We start from the raw sequence: 13,222 nt of genomic DNA on the forward strand, positions 1-13,222 counted from the left end.
ATTAGAGCGTCTCTGTTTACGCTGAACATATACAGAATCCCAACATCAATACATTACATATGAATGAGTCTCCTGCGGAATTTCCACAGATCCCGCTAATTAATATTATTATGTTATCAAAGAGTAAATCTTTAGCAAAACAAAACTCCAGACAAGGCATAACACAATTTGATGTAAAGAGCTAAAAAGAAAAATACAATAAAATACATTTCACGATAAATAAAATTAGCCAAGGATAAGGGTTAGGCAGATTGATTTCGACCCAAAAAGCAGCAATTCTTTTCCTTTTGTCAGAAAAATTGCTCATGGAATGTGAGAACTAAAGGACAAAATAAGGAAAGATGTCCCTAAACTTTGATAAGTGGTAACCGATTAGAAAAAATATTTGGAATATGACTGGATGCATCACTAATTTGGATACCATTACTCCGACCGCACCCCTTCCCCTGCATAATACTAGTTCATAATTTTATACTGCATTTAAATTCTATCCTTATTTCATTGGCACGTTCTTCGGCGGACCTAAACGAGAATCACCCCCTATAATTTTAACCGGTATTCTGCGGTTGGCATTTTTTTACAACCCAACCCAGCATTATATATAAACAATTCCACACTCTCCATGTTAAAAATGGCTTTCAGAATAAATACATCCAACCTCGAAAACTATACTACATACTAAAACATACTATAAAAATTTTGGGGGTGCGATTCTCGTTCAGGTCCGCTCGTTCTTCCATTTTTTATTATATATTACCAGATTCTGGACATAATGTTTGTTTGATCCACGTATTCCGACCACATGCATGCTTCTCCGCCGACGATCAACTCCTGTTTCTTCGGATCATCTGTAAATGAAATGGGAAACATTGGACTTACCTCAAAACAAACATATTCATTTAAACTAGCAGAACCCGTGGAAATTCCACTGCAGTCGAAAAATTTTAAAGCACATTATAATTAAAATGAATAAAAGATAAAATAAAGCAAATAACAACGAAACAATGACCAAAAAGTGGAGAATTACTCACAGAAATACGAAAATATCTACTGATCCAGTAATTTTTTTCTTTCTTTTCCAAACAATGACCGAGGTTGTAAAAAAAATTTCTCGAAATGCAACTTTGATAATCGCTGTCAGGAATCGAACGCGTAAATACTATGAACCAACAGAAAAATTTGGTGGTTGTAGTGTTGGTCAGCTCGTGCGTACTAATCTGGGGAGCAGGGTATGGTTCAGGGTATGGTATTTTTGTTGGCAATACTGGAGTTTAGGTGGCAAAATACTTTCGAACCCTCTATCACTTAAAAAGTTGGTTGGTTGTTTTTGTTTTACGGCATATCAACCCTTTTCGGGTTATTTAATGCCGAATCCTGTGATATTGAAGAACATTTTTTAATAGAATATATTTGCTGTTTTCAAGTCGGTTTCTATTTAACCCATAGTTGGAAGCCTAACAAGTACTACCACTCTGGGTCAGAGTGGACCTGGGAGTAACGGTAATTAGAGGGTGGCTCCACACTTCCCAAAGCCCACAAGCTGGGGCCTCACCACTGGATATAGTTTAAGGTCATATCCAGGACCCCCATTGAGGGACTTTTACCCTCTGCAGGGGGGGCAGTCGGTGTATTCTAATGCCCCACCGACAGGACCACACTTAAAAGGAACTAAATGAAACGCTTTAGTCGACTGACCCACGGTGAACTTACGATGTTATCGTCCTTCGAAGTAATGCCAATAAAACGTACGCATGGCGAGGCCTGGATGACTTTGCAAACGCGCGGTCGCAAAAACTGACCCCTCTTTGCAAAGAACGACCCAGTTAACGGTGAAATTAAGAAAAGGAAAGTAACAATTGGTTTATTTGTGATTGTGGTTTACTTTAGCACGGCTACGATGTTGACAACGCTCACTCCTCTTTTCTCTCTCTTTCTATATATCTAACTATCTATCTATCTCTTTATCGCTATGTCGGTATATATTAGTTACCATAGCGTAAATTGTAGTAAACATTAAAATAAGTAAACGAAGCATTGTATTCATATAAAAAACAATTGGTTTTTGTGGTTTACTTTTGCACGGCTATATGGTGACGACGCTCTTTTCTCTCCCTCTCTCTCTCTCTCCCTCTCTCCCTGGTTCTTTCTCTCTCTCCTTATCCATCTCTCTATTTTCATCTCTCTTTCTCTTTCTTTCTCTATAGCTATGTCCGTGTATATAATTTTCAATACTATGGCACTCGCTTGCTCCTCTCGAAAACCTCCAATTTTGTGGGTATATTTGTTTATCTATTCAGAAACCGTAAAGTGTAGTAAACAGTAAAATAAGTAAATGAAGCATTTTCTTCATATAAATAATATATAAAACAATCGGTTTGTTTTTTGGCTATAGCGGTTTTAGCGCGTAGAGAAAGTGGCCATATTTGTAAAGGTCTAGTGTGTTCGCTTATTTAATAAGAATGTGTAATCCCGATTAAACGATTTGTCGGGGGGGGGGTAGCCAATGAGAATGGCCGGAACTTGTAGGGGGCGGGAAGAAATTATTATTTTTGAACTGTTGAAAGTAAATGTAACGGTTTGTCCATGAGTTCATGATCCAGTTACGAAAAGTAACAGGGAAGTATATGTATAATGTGCATATTTATACCCGGTGTAGACTGGTGGCGGAAAGAAAACTTTAGAATTAAAGGGAAAAATAGGAACTACTTCCTCTAAAGATGGGGCGAGTGTGATGATGCCGCTCCTATGATAAAATGTAGACTTGTATTATAATTACTAAATATGTGTAAAATGTCGTTCTAAAGTTAAATAGGGTAGCGGCTAGTAGTGTAGACAATACATTTATATGTGGCTTATGCTATTGCAAACCTACGGTACTTTAATGCAAAGGGGAATTTCTGCAATGAAAATATTAGACATGGAGATTATCGACTAAACAGCGCTGATGAGTGGTCGATATTGAGGTGTGCGGGGAAGAGCGGGGTGACTCAGATATGTCTCACGGCTCGATCGCTGTGATTTCTTTTGTTTACATTATTCTTTTTTTGCGTCATCCAAATCAGCAATCGGCCGATATCTGGAATGTGTGTGTGCACATACATCTGATATTTTCCGGTGTTGCTCCAGAACTAATATTCAACAATTGGATACTTCGCGAAATAGCATACGATTTCTCACCCTCTTTATTCCCCCCTCCCACTACTTTTCCTCATAAAACAACAATAAAAACTATTCGGAAAAAAAAAACTCATTCACATTTGAAACCAACTGAAACTAGTGGCTTATAACTCTGGATTTCGGGAAAAATCACAGCTGATACATGCATATATGTAGACAATAATCTCCTTTATAAATGTTTGTCTGTCTGTCTCCATTTTTTTCAAACTCTATTCCCTACGAGATGAAAGATGAAAGAGAAACACGTATTTTTTGTGGGCCGTTTTTATGGATCTTTAGCCAAGTAAAATTGTTTCTAAATTGATTGAAAAGTTGCGTCCCCTATCGGTCGTTCAATGAAACCCAATAAAATAAAATGGCTCCGCCTACATAATGCATAAGTGCCTTACATTTTGATACAATAAATGTTTTTACAATTTTATCTTGAACAAATAAATGTTATTTAGTGCTTTTGTATTTAACGACCCGCGTCATTTGTTAAATAGCATTTACAAGTTAAATTTAAGTTTTATATCATTTTTATTAAATTGTTTTCTTAAATGTTTGATCTTGAAAAATAATCATAGTCTGGCAACTGTGTATCTCGGCCCGTGTCATACATATACATAAGTGCTAAACCCCGTTATAACTTACTCTTTTTAATCATTTCCGTATCATATTTATAATTATTACAAACATGGTTTAATAGAGATACTTTGTTTGGAAGAAATGACAAAATTATTTCACTCTATAGAATTTATGTGACAGAAATAGGAATAAACGCAGCAATCCGGCAAATTATTCATTTATTTTTTTCATTTAATAACAATTATCAGCATTATTCGGTTTTCAAAATTGTCAAATTTATTTCTTTTCATTTGAACAAAATTTCTATAAATTTGATGCATTACGGTTAGATAATGTAAAAAATTGTAAAAAAAAAAAAAATACCACTTAGCAAGCATATAGTGTAAACCATGGCGTCTCTTCGAGCATGCATTGACTCCCATGTCACGTTTATATTAAAAAATTGACTCCATTATCAAAAGCAAGGGATATTTTTAACAAACGACCAGTAACCTTTTTATCATTTGTGCTGGAAAAATACATCTCGACTTCAGCTTCAACATTGGGGATTAAACTAAATAAAGTATATAAATAAATAAGTAAATAAAAGTAAATAAATAAAATAAATATAAATATACATACATGTAAATCAATATAAATATAATAAATAAATAAATAATAAAACAATACACTGCGGGCTTGTGGAAGTCTCTTGTCGCTGACTGAAAAATACATCTCAACCCCAGATCCCATATTGTGCATTTTTTAAATTATTTATTTTATTCACTTGTCTCTGGAAAAATGGCGGGATCGTTCTACCGCTCCAGTAGATATCTCACTGCTGATGCAATTCTCTATCCACATAAAAGCCAAGTTCGTCCAAGGATGGAGTATTGTTGCCACATCTGGGCAGGAGCTGCTAGAAGCAACTTATCCTGCCTTGACAGAGTACAAAATAAACTTCGTAGCTTAGTGGGGGATGCCCTTTTCTATTTCCTGCAACCTCTTTCCCACAGAAGAGACGTTGCGAGCCTGTCTGTTTTATCGTTATTTCCATGGCAAGTGCTCGTCTGAGTTCCAATCTCTGGCCCCCCCCGCCAATCTTTCAGGAAAAACACTCGTCTGACTGAAACCACTGTCAATAATTTTCCCCACGCTTTGACTGTGCCTAAGTCCAAACGTAGATTCCATGAACAAAGTTTCTTTCTGAGAACTGAACGCCTGTTGAACTCTCTTCCGTTTTCCTGTTTCCCACCTGACTACAAACTGGTTGTCTATAAGTCCAACATAAACAAATTCTTGATGAACCGCCCCCTTCAGTAATCCAATCTACCAAATTTTTACTGCTAACGATTACTACGATATTATCCCATTGATTACTGTACACTCAATAACCCCTATCCTCGAGTTGCCTCCGGGCCTTGATAAGTGGTGACTCCGACGTAAAAAAAATTAACTTGTTTATTATATTTATATTTGTTTACATATATGCATATTTATATTTATTTATTTTTATTTATTTATTTATTTATTTATTTATATTCGCTTATTTATATATATTGTGGAATTCTGTTGCTTCTGGCTGGAAAATACATCTCAATTCCAGCTCCAAAATTCATAATTAAACTAAATAAAATAATTAAAAAATACACTACGGTCTTGTGGAATTTTGTTGTTGCTGATCGTTTTCCTCCTACATGTAAACTTAAATGTTCTAAGACTAAGGCCACTAGGAATCTCCTGTCTTTGTGTTAATTAGCGCTTGTTTTTTTTTAGTCCCTCATATCAAGCAGCTTTATGCCTTGTCTGGAGCGACTTCCATTAAAAACACAGAATTAAAAATATGTATATTGAGAATGTGTGACAAGGCGACAATTATTTACCTGTAAAATCAAATGGTTCACATGCGTACAATTCGTGCCAGTCAGGCCCGTAGTTTATATAATTCAGATACCAACATGATGAGAGGATCATTTTGTATCCCTTCTCGGCTACCATAGTTGAATAATTCTGCCAGCTTGAATAGACATCCCATAGAGAAGTGTCTTTCCAGATTTGAATCAATGTGTCTGATTTGGGCTGAAATAGAAGGAAAAAACATGCGTATATTTGCATGTAGTCTTAGAACTTGTTTCACTGTTTTTGTAATTTGTTGTAGGCAAACTTTTAAGAAATGAAATCTATGTATGCCTGGTAATGTGTCTGATTTGAGCTGAATAGAATAATAAAAATAAATAGTTATTTATGAAATTATATTTCTTATGGAGAAAATCGTTTCTCTAGCCCAGAGTTATGTCCTTTAGTAAAACGTTTGTTGTAGACAAACTATTAATAAATGAATGTATGGATTAGTGGTAGGACGATTCCAATAAAATTACCGATTCCAAACTCAATTCCCGATTCTGATTGCGGTTCTTTATAAATCTCTAAATATTTAACTATAAATTTGTTATTTTCTTTTTTTCGATTACCGTAAAAATACATATGCCTATATTTTCTCAAGCGTAAACACACACTTGTGGAGGTGGTGATCTATAGATTTTAGTTTTACTGGAAGTTTAAAATCAATAAATATTTATTATTTTATTTTTACTACCAGCGGAAGATTTTGTTTTAACAAAAATACAAATAACAAAACAAAAAAAAAAAATTCGTTTTTGGAATCAGAAAATAGGCACAAATTTTTTTCCGGTTCCGATATCGATTCCGATACCCCCACCTGTCCTAATTTTTCTAATTCCCGATTCCAATTCCGATTAATCGTTCTAACATTAATATGTATGACTGATTCCGGTTGAAACAGAAAAACAAAACAAAAAACAAGCCAAAAAAAAAAAAACGTAATTATTTCATGAAGGTGTTGAGATGCGAGTTATCTTTCTTAGAATTTTGTCTAGCTCAGAGTTATGCCCCTTAGTAAAAAGGCTTGGATCTTTGTATAAAAGCGATAGGATCTAAATCTTATGTTGGATACAAGACTTTGAAGAAAACTCTCATACTAGCATTTGATCAAGAATCAAGAATAGAAAAATAAAATGCCAGACGTCTTCATTATGTCTTTTTATGCAAATAACTTATTCTATATGGACACAGAAAAGTGTCTTTCAAGATTAGAATTAATGTATGTATGTCTGCGTGTAATCTTAGACCTTAATTGTATGTTTTTATAAATTGTTGTAGGCAGTGGCATAGCAAGGGAGTGGCGGGGGTGGCGGTCTGCCCCGGGCGGCACGAGCCAGGGGGCGGCATTTTGAGAGTGTAAAAAAAGTAAATAAAAATAAATTAAAGCTAACAAAAAAAATTCTTAAATTTTATGCCGAAAAGGTTGTAAAACATCGGGACTTTTAGGGATATCGGAATCAGAAAAATGTGCCCTTATTTTATGAGCGGTACACACGCCAGAGGCGGCATTTTGAGAGGTTAAAAATAGAAAATAGTAAAAATAAAGAAAAGCTAACAAAAAAAATCTAAATTTTTTTTTTTTTACCGAAAAGTTTTTAAACTATAGTATAGTGCTTATGCTGGTTATGTATGCACTTTCATGCCCAACGCTAAACTCTTTTGAAATCAACTTAATGAAAATCACTAATCAATGTTTGCTTGGTAACACATCTGCTACTGACAGCGAAATTGGCAAAATTAGCGAAATTGGCGAAATGGCCACGCCCCTTTTTAACGAAATATCATCACCCACCAGCATTGTATCTCTGAAACCGTCGGGCGTAGGTGGCCATGTGACCACTCAAAATGTCCGAAATTGCCACATTAGAGGGGGGGGGGTCAGTAATACATTATGTTGTCCTAAAACCCGTGGTTTTAAAGATATTTGCAATAAACTAATTTCTGCGTTGTACACCACACTTCGTATTGCATCCTAATCTTTACTTATGTGTATTATCCAAATTTTGCAGCTTAATTTTGTGGATTTCGACACTTCTTTAAATTTTTTTTTTTTATTAGATTTGCAAATTTCTCTTATTTGCTTTTTTTCTGTATTCATACCTCTACAGTCCGTCTTCATCGGTTTTTCCGTAGGTTGAATAACATGATCCAATTTAAACTGAATATATTAGTTTTACGACCTGTTAACAAGTAAACTTTCGTTTTCTTTATTAATAAACTAGCAAGACCCATGGAAATTCCGCCGAATGAGACATATATTTAATAAACAAACATGTTTTGATAAATCTGATATTTTTCTGGATAACGCAAAAAAAAAAGAAGCTTTTTGGACTGAAAAATCAATAACATGCAATAAATATGAGTTTATTAACATTTCTACGCAAACAGTAACCACTGTATTTTAAATATAAAACTGACCCAAATGATATTAAATTAATAATTACTAATAAATAATCAGAAATTAATATTGTGCTACATAGTTCAATACAAATAATAAAATCACATTATAAGAGGCGATCTTTAATTTACTCCTTCAGTCCAGCACCTATTGGCAAACAACAACATTCTTCTATTTTTGCTCTGTTTCTTTCGAATGTTCTCTTTTTACGTAACGTTTTGGTGACTTCTTTATTTGGTGAAGAACCGCTGCATGTTGAAATGACTGTGAGTTTTTTTTCTGACACCATTACAACTTCATAGCAGACGATTCCTAAACGCGAACTTTTCTGTCAAACTCTGTCCCGTCTTTTAACTCTAATTCCTTAGGAACCGACGTTTTCCGGGAACCAACAATATAATAGTATTTCATAAAGCTGTTATCTTTCTTAGGGATAAAATCGGTTTTCTAGCCCAGAGTCGTATCCCTTAGTAAAAAAAACATCCTTGTCACAGACTATTTGATCAAGATGGGCATCAAGACAGTTCGTCACCTTCTGTTTAGTCCTATCCTTTCTCCCTATGATTTTTGGTTATTCCCTAAGCTCAAGGAAAACAATTGAAGAGATGAAAGAGGCTGTGATGAGGGTCACTGACACACTCACACAAGAGGACTTCGATGGAGCTTTCCAGAAGTTGTTGGAACAGTACAACAAATGCATTGCAGCCGGAGGAGATTACTTTAAAGGAGACGAGAGTTTTATGTATGAACTATCAATAAAAGTGCCCATACGGAAAAGTCTGGAAACTTATTGAAGCTGTCTCCTATTTCTTTACTTTCAATACTTTTATAATCCGGTTTTAATTTTGTTAGCTTTTGGAACTCTTCAGTAAATTTTTGAAAAATTATATTCGGGTCATTCTCTAACAGTGACAAATAGTCTAGAACGAATTTCTTGATCGTTTATAGTTTTAATAATTAAACAAAAATTAAACATTTAAATATGTCGGATTTTATATATTTTTTACACTAGCCTGGGTGCCCGACATTGCCCGGGTGTTGGTAGGTGTGTGTTAAGCAAAATAAAATAAAAATTGTAGTAGGCTGGCAGGCTTAAACCCATGCTGCGAAGGAGGAACGTGAAAAAAAAACATAACGTCTTTGCTGTTACGTCCATCGGAAAACCGGAAGTGGCGGAGGTTTAAATTAAGGCTAGTCAATCGAAAAGAGGGGATGACTTTCGAAAATATCGGTGAAAAAAGCGACCTCTCTTTGTAGAAAATTGTCCAGTTGTGGGTGAAGAAATGAATGTTTTTAACCAATTTTTCGATATTTGTCATCCGAAGGCTCAAGCTTCAGAACGATATATATCTTGTGAACAGCTGTCGTCTCTATCGAAAGTTTTAGGCATACATACATACATACATACATACATACATACATACATACATACATACATACATTTAAACAGACAGGTGAGATTTATATAATAGACTAGCCAGAGTGCCCGGCGTTACCCGGGTGTTTGGAGGTATGTGTTGAACAAAAAAAAAGTGGCAGTAGGCAGGCAGGCTCGAACCTTTCCCAAACAATCTCATAAAAATCCGTCGCCTCTGTCGAAATTTTTAGGCATACATACATACATACATACATACATACATACATATATACATACATGCACGCATTTAAACAGACAGGTGAGATTTATATTATAGATGATTCGCACTGAGAGTTAACTCTTCCTGCATAGGTAACGAAATCCTTTACTTCCTGTTTTAAAATGTTTAGGCATTTGTTGCGAGTGTGGAAAATTTTATCCCATTCGCCAAAATGTTGGACAAAACATCTATAATTTCTTTAAAAGAAACCTCCTCTGTGTTGTTTTTTGTTTTGCTTTGTTAGTAGAATATAATTGGAGTATGTTATGTTTTCTTTTGTGCTTAGTTTTTGCAATAAAAATATGATTTTCTTTTCATCCGACCATAAATCATAACTTTTTGTGAAAATGAATTCATACCTTTTGTAATATGTGTAATTACAGTATATAGGAAAAAAAACTTAGGCAAGCAAACGTTGATGAATTTAACTTTAATCATAATAGATAAATAAATATGGACAATTAATACTGCGGTCTATTTGATATAATAATCAGTAACTGTTGAGTAATAGTTTATACTTACTACAGCGCCGTTTTCAATCGGGTCTTGCCATATAATGTAACTGGCCTTCATTTTTGTGACAATTTCCATAACCCTTTCAATATAATACTGCTCCAGTTTAAAGAATTCGTCTTGGCCAAAACCTTTCTCGATCATAAACGCCCTCACCTTAGGATTCGACTTCCTGAAAACGGACAAATTTAGGCAGACACTTATATATAATTTGCATAACAAACCTTTTATTATATGGTTTTCAGGTCTCTATTCCATAGTTAATATGTGGTATCCAAAGTTTATTTGAATGGTGCATAGAATATGGGATTTGTCTTATGAAAGCTGACTCAAGAAGCTTAAACTTTTCTACTTTGAGCGCCAATGATTACACAGTAAGTACTATACTTTGGGGTAATTGCGCTAAGTCTAGGGTAATTGCGCCAACTGGCTAAAAGTGCTCTTTTTACAACCACGCATATAAAGAGCACTTTTTTTTTAGTTGACGCAATTACCCCCGGATTTGGCGCAATTACTCCAAAGTTCGGTACTAAAATGGTTGCTGTATGTGCTCTGAAGCCTGGAGAGGGTCGGTGCCGTCAAACTATTTTTATCCAAGACGTGCTGCGTGAAATAATGCAGCACCCCCTACAACCACAAAAGAGTTAAGGGACCTTTGCACTAAAACTTGGCCATGTGGAACGTTCATATTCTTGGATAAACCGTTGCAGAAACATGAGTTCCTAAATTGCGGGAAGGTCGGCAGGACAAGAAAAGCTTAAAAGCAATTGATTGAATAAGATCGCACGAGGTGTAATTTGAGAAACAGCTGACCTCGTAACCAGTGAGAAGTGGAGAGGAGGGGGGGGGTTGCATGATATCAGAAAACGTTTGACATCTGAACAGGACAAAAGTTAGGTTCAATGACTGGAAGACCTACTGCTGTTAAAAAGCGTGGATGAACCGAGCAAGTTGGTATCATCCTGTCTCGTTGCAAGTCATTTTATGTAGTGAAAAATGGGTTGTGGGATGTTGTCTGCTGGCACTCTCGTTTCCACCCATCTCTGCATGGTTGCAACTACGAGGTATCCATGTTCAGTTGTCCGAGTAACAAATCAGAGTCGCTGCATAATTCTAAGTTCTTTCATAGGAACGCACATACATAGACTTGCAAGAATATCTAGTGATCCTACAGCTTAACCCCCATATAGAACATTGCCCTTAAAAGGAAAATAGCACAAAAATGTTATTATATACTTACCTGCTAGGGAAAAAAACAAATTTATGTAAACTTATCCAGTATTTTTGTGTTTAAAAAATAAATTTAAGTTTTATCGGTAAAGATTAGCAGTCATTTTCGGCAGTATTAAGGTCAAGGGAGATAATTCAAACTTTAATTCAAGCAAATGTGTTTTTATTTACCTTTTTTTTAAATGCCGTTCAGAAAGCTTTTACCGACAAAACTTGAATTTATGTTCTAAAAACAAAAATACTGGATAAATTTACGTAATTTTTATATACTATCTTTTTTTTTACCCTAGCAGGTAAGTGTGTAATAAAGTTTTTGTACTATTTTCTTTTTAAGAGCAGGATTCAATATACGGGGGTTAACCTAAAAAATCACCCAAAATCTTATAAAGAGAACAACAACACACGTTTTACGGTTCACAGATTTATTGATGCTGTCACTCTTGGGCTAGGAACTTGTAAACGCACTTGTCAATCAATACACATGAAAGGACTCCCAAAGGGACGCCGGGAAAATGGTGGGATCCTTCTACCGCTCCAGAAGATATCTCACTACTGATGCAATTCTCTATCTGTAAAAAAGCCGAGTACGTCCAGGGATGGAGTACTGCTGCCACATCTGGGCAGGAGCTGCTAAAAACAGCCTATCCTGCCTTGACAGAGTACAAAATAGACTTCGTGGTTTAGTGGGGGATGCCCTTTTCTCTTCCCTGCAACCTCTCTTCCACAGAAGAGACGTTGTGAGCCTATCTTTGTTTTATCGTTATTTCCATGGCAGGTGCTCGTCTGAGCTCCAATCCTTCGTCCCCCCTCGCCAATCTTTCACGAGAAACACCCATCTGGCATAAACTACTGTCAATAATTTTCCCCGCTCTTTATCTGTGCCTAAATTCAAACGTAGATTCCATGAGCAAAGCTTCTTTCTTAGAACTGCACGCCAGTGGAACTCTCTGCCGCTTGCCTGTTTCTCACCTGACTCTCTCTTTGATTATTAAGGGGGCGGTTCATTAGGAATTTGTTAACATTGGACTTGAACACATCCAAGTTGTAGTTCCCACCGGACTACAACTTGGACGTCTTCAAGTCCAACATGAACAAACTCCTGACAAACCGCCCCCTTAAGTAAGACACTCTATCAAAACCCCCAATACTAATGATTACTACAATACTATCTCATTGATTACTGTACACGCAATAACCCTTATCCCTGAGTGGCCTTCGGGCCTTGATAAGTGGTGACCCCAGTGTAAAAAAAAAAAATTCATCGTCTTTGCAAGCTGTTTTTTGGAAAAGAGGAAAATTGATAGAAGCCCATAATACACATCACCCCCAAACAGGGGGAAAAAAAACCGACCGTTATTTTTCCATCTTAAACTTTCGTTATAACGTCACTCAAGTGATCTTGTCTCCTCTCTAATTAAAAAAAAACTTTTTTCACCTCAAACAAAACCTATTATCACTTGGAACATAAGAGATTGCTATTTGAGAACGTGTTTAACAGTGGACTGTGGGGAGTTAGGCAGCAAGATGTCTGTTCACATTACATTAAAACATCAGCAAGTTAGTACAGTCAGGGAAGCAGGAAAAAGGGAGGGAATTACAAAGTCTGGCAGTCCGGAAGAAGAAACTATTACAGTAAAAGGCTTTCCGGCATCTATGTATCTCAACAGTGAAGAGGTGGGATTTTTCTGCTTGTTGTATTAGTCGAGAGTATATACATCGAGGGGGCACAAGTGTGATACTATAAAGTGGCCCTGGGGTGGATTTGAGCAACTAAGTGCTTAGAGAGGGAATAGACAAAGAAATCGGAAATATCCTACAA

The 13,222-nt window shown here is 35.9% G+C and overlaps 1 protein-coding gene across 1 annotated transcript in view; it reads right to left on the reverse strand.

Moving 5' to 3' along the window:
* LOC145247233 (beta-hexosaminidase subunit alpha-like) overlaps positions 1 to 13,222 on the reverse strand; it is a 51,211-nt gene that overhangs the window by 24,644 nt on the left and 13,345 nt on the right. The window contains exons 5-7 of the mRNA XM_080108858.1: positions 10,183 to 10,345; positions 5,607 to 5,802; positions 758 to 848 (exon numbers count right to left, since the gene is read on the reverse strand). Coding sequence (XP_079964984.1) covers positions 758 to 848; positions 5,607 to 5,802; positions 10,183 to 10,345 — 450 coding nt within the window. The remainder of the gene's footprint in view (positions 1 to 757; positions 849 to 5,606; positions 5,803 to 10,182; positions 10,346 to 13,222) is intronic.

The sequence above is a fragment of the Euprymna scolopes genome, chromosome 25 (assembly GCF_053919585.1).
Source record: "Euprymna scolopes isolate OS-2025 chromosome 25, ASM5391958v1, whole genome shotgun sequence".
Taxonomy (NCBI): domain Eukaryota; kingdom Metazoa; phylum Mollusca; class Cephalopoda; order Sepiida; family Sepiolidae; genus Euprymna; species Euprymna scolopes.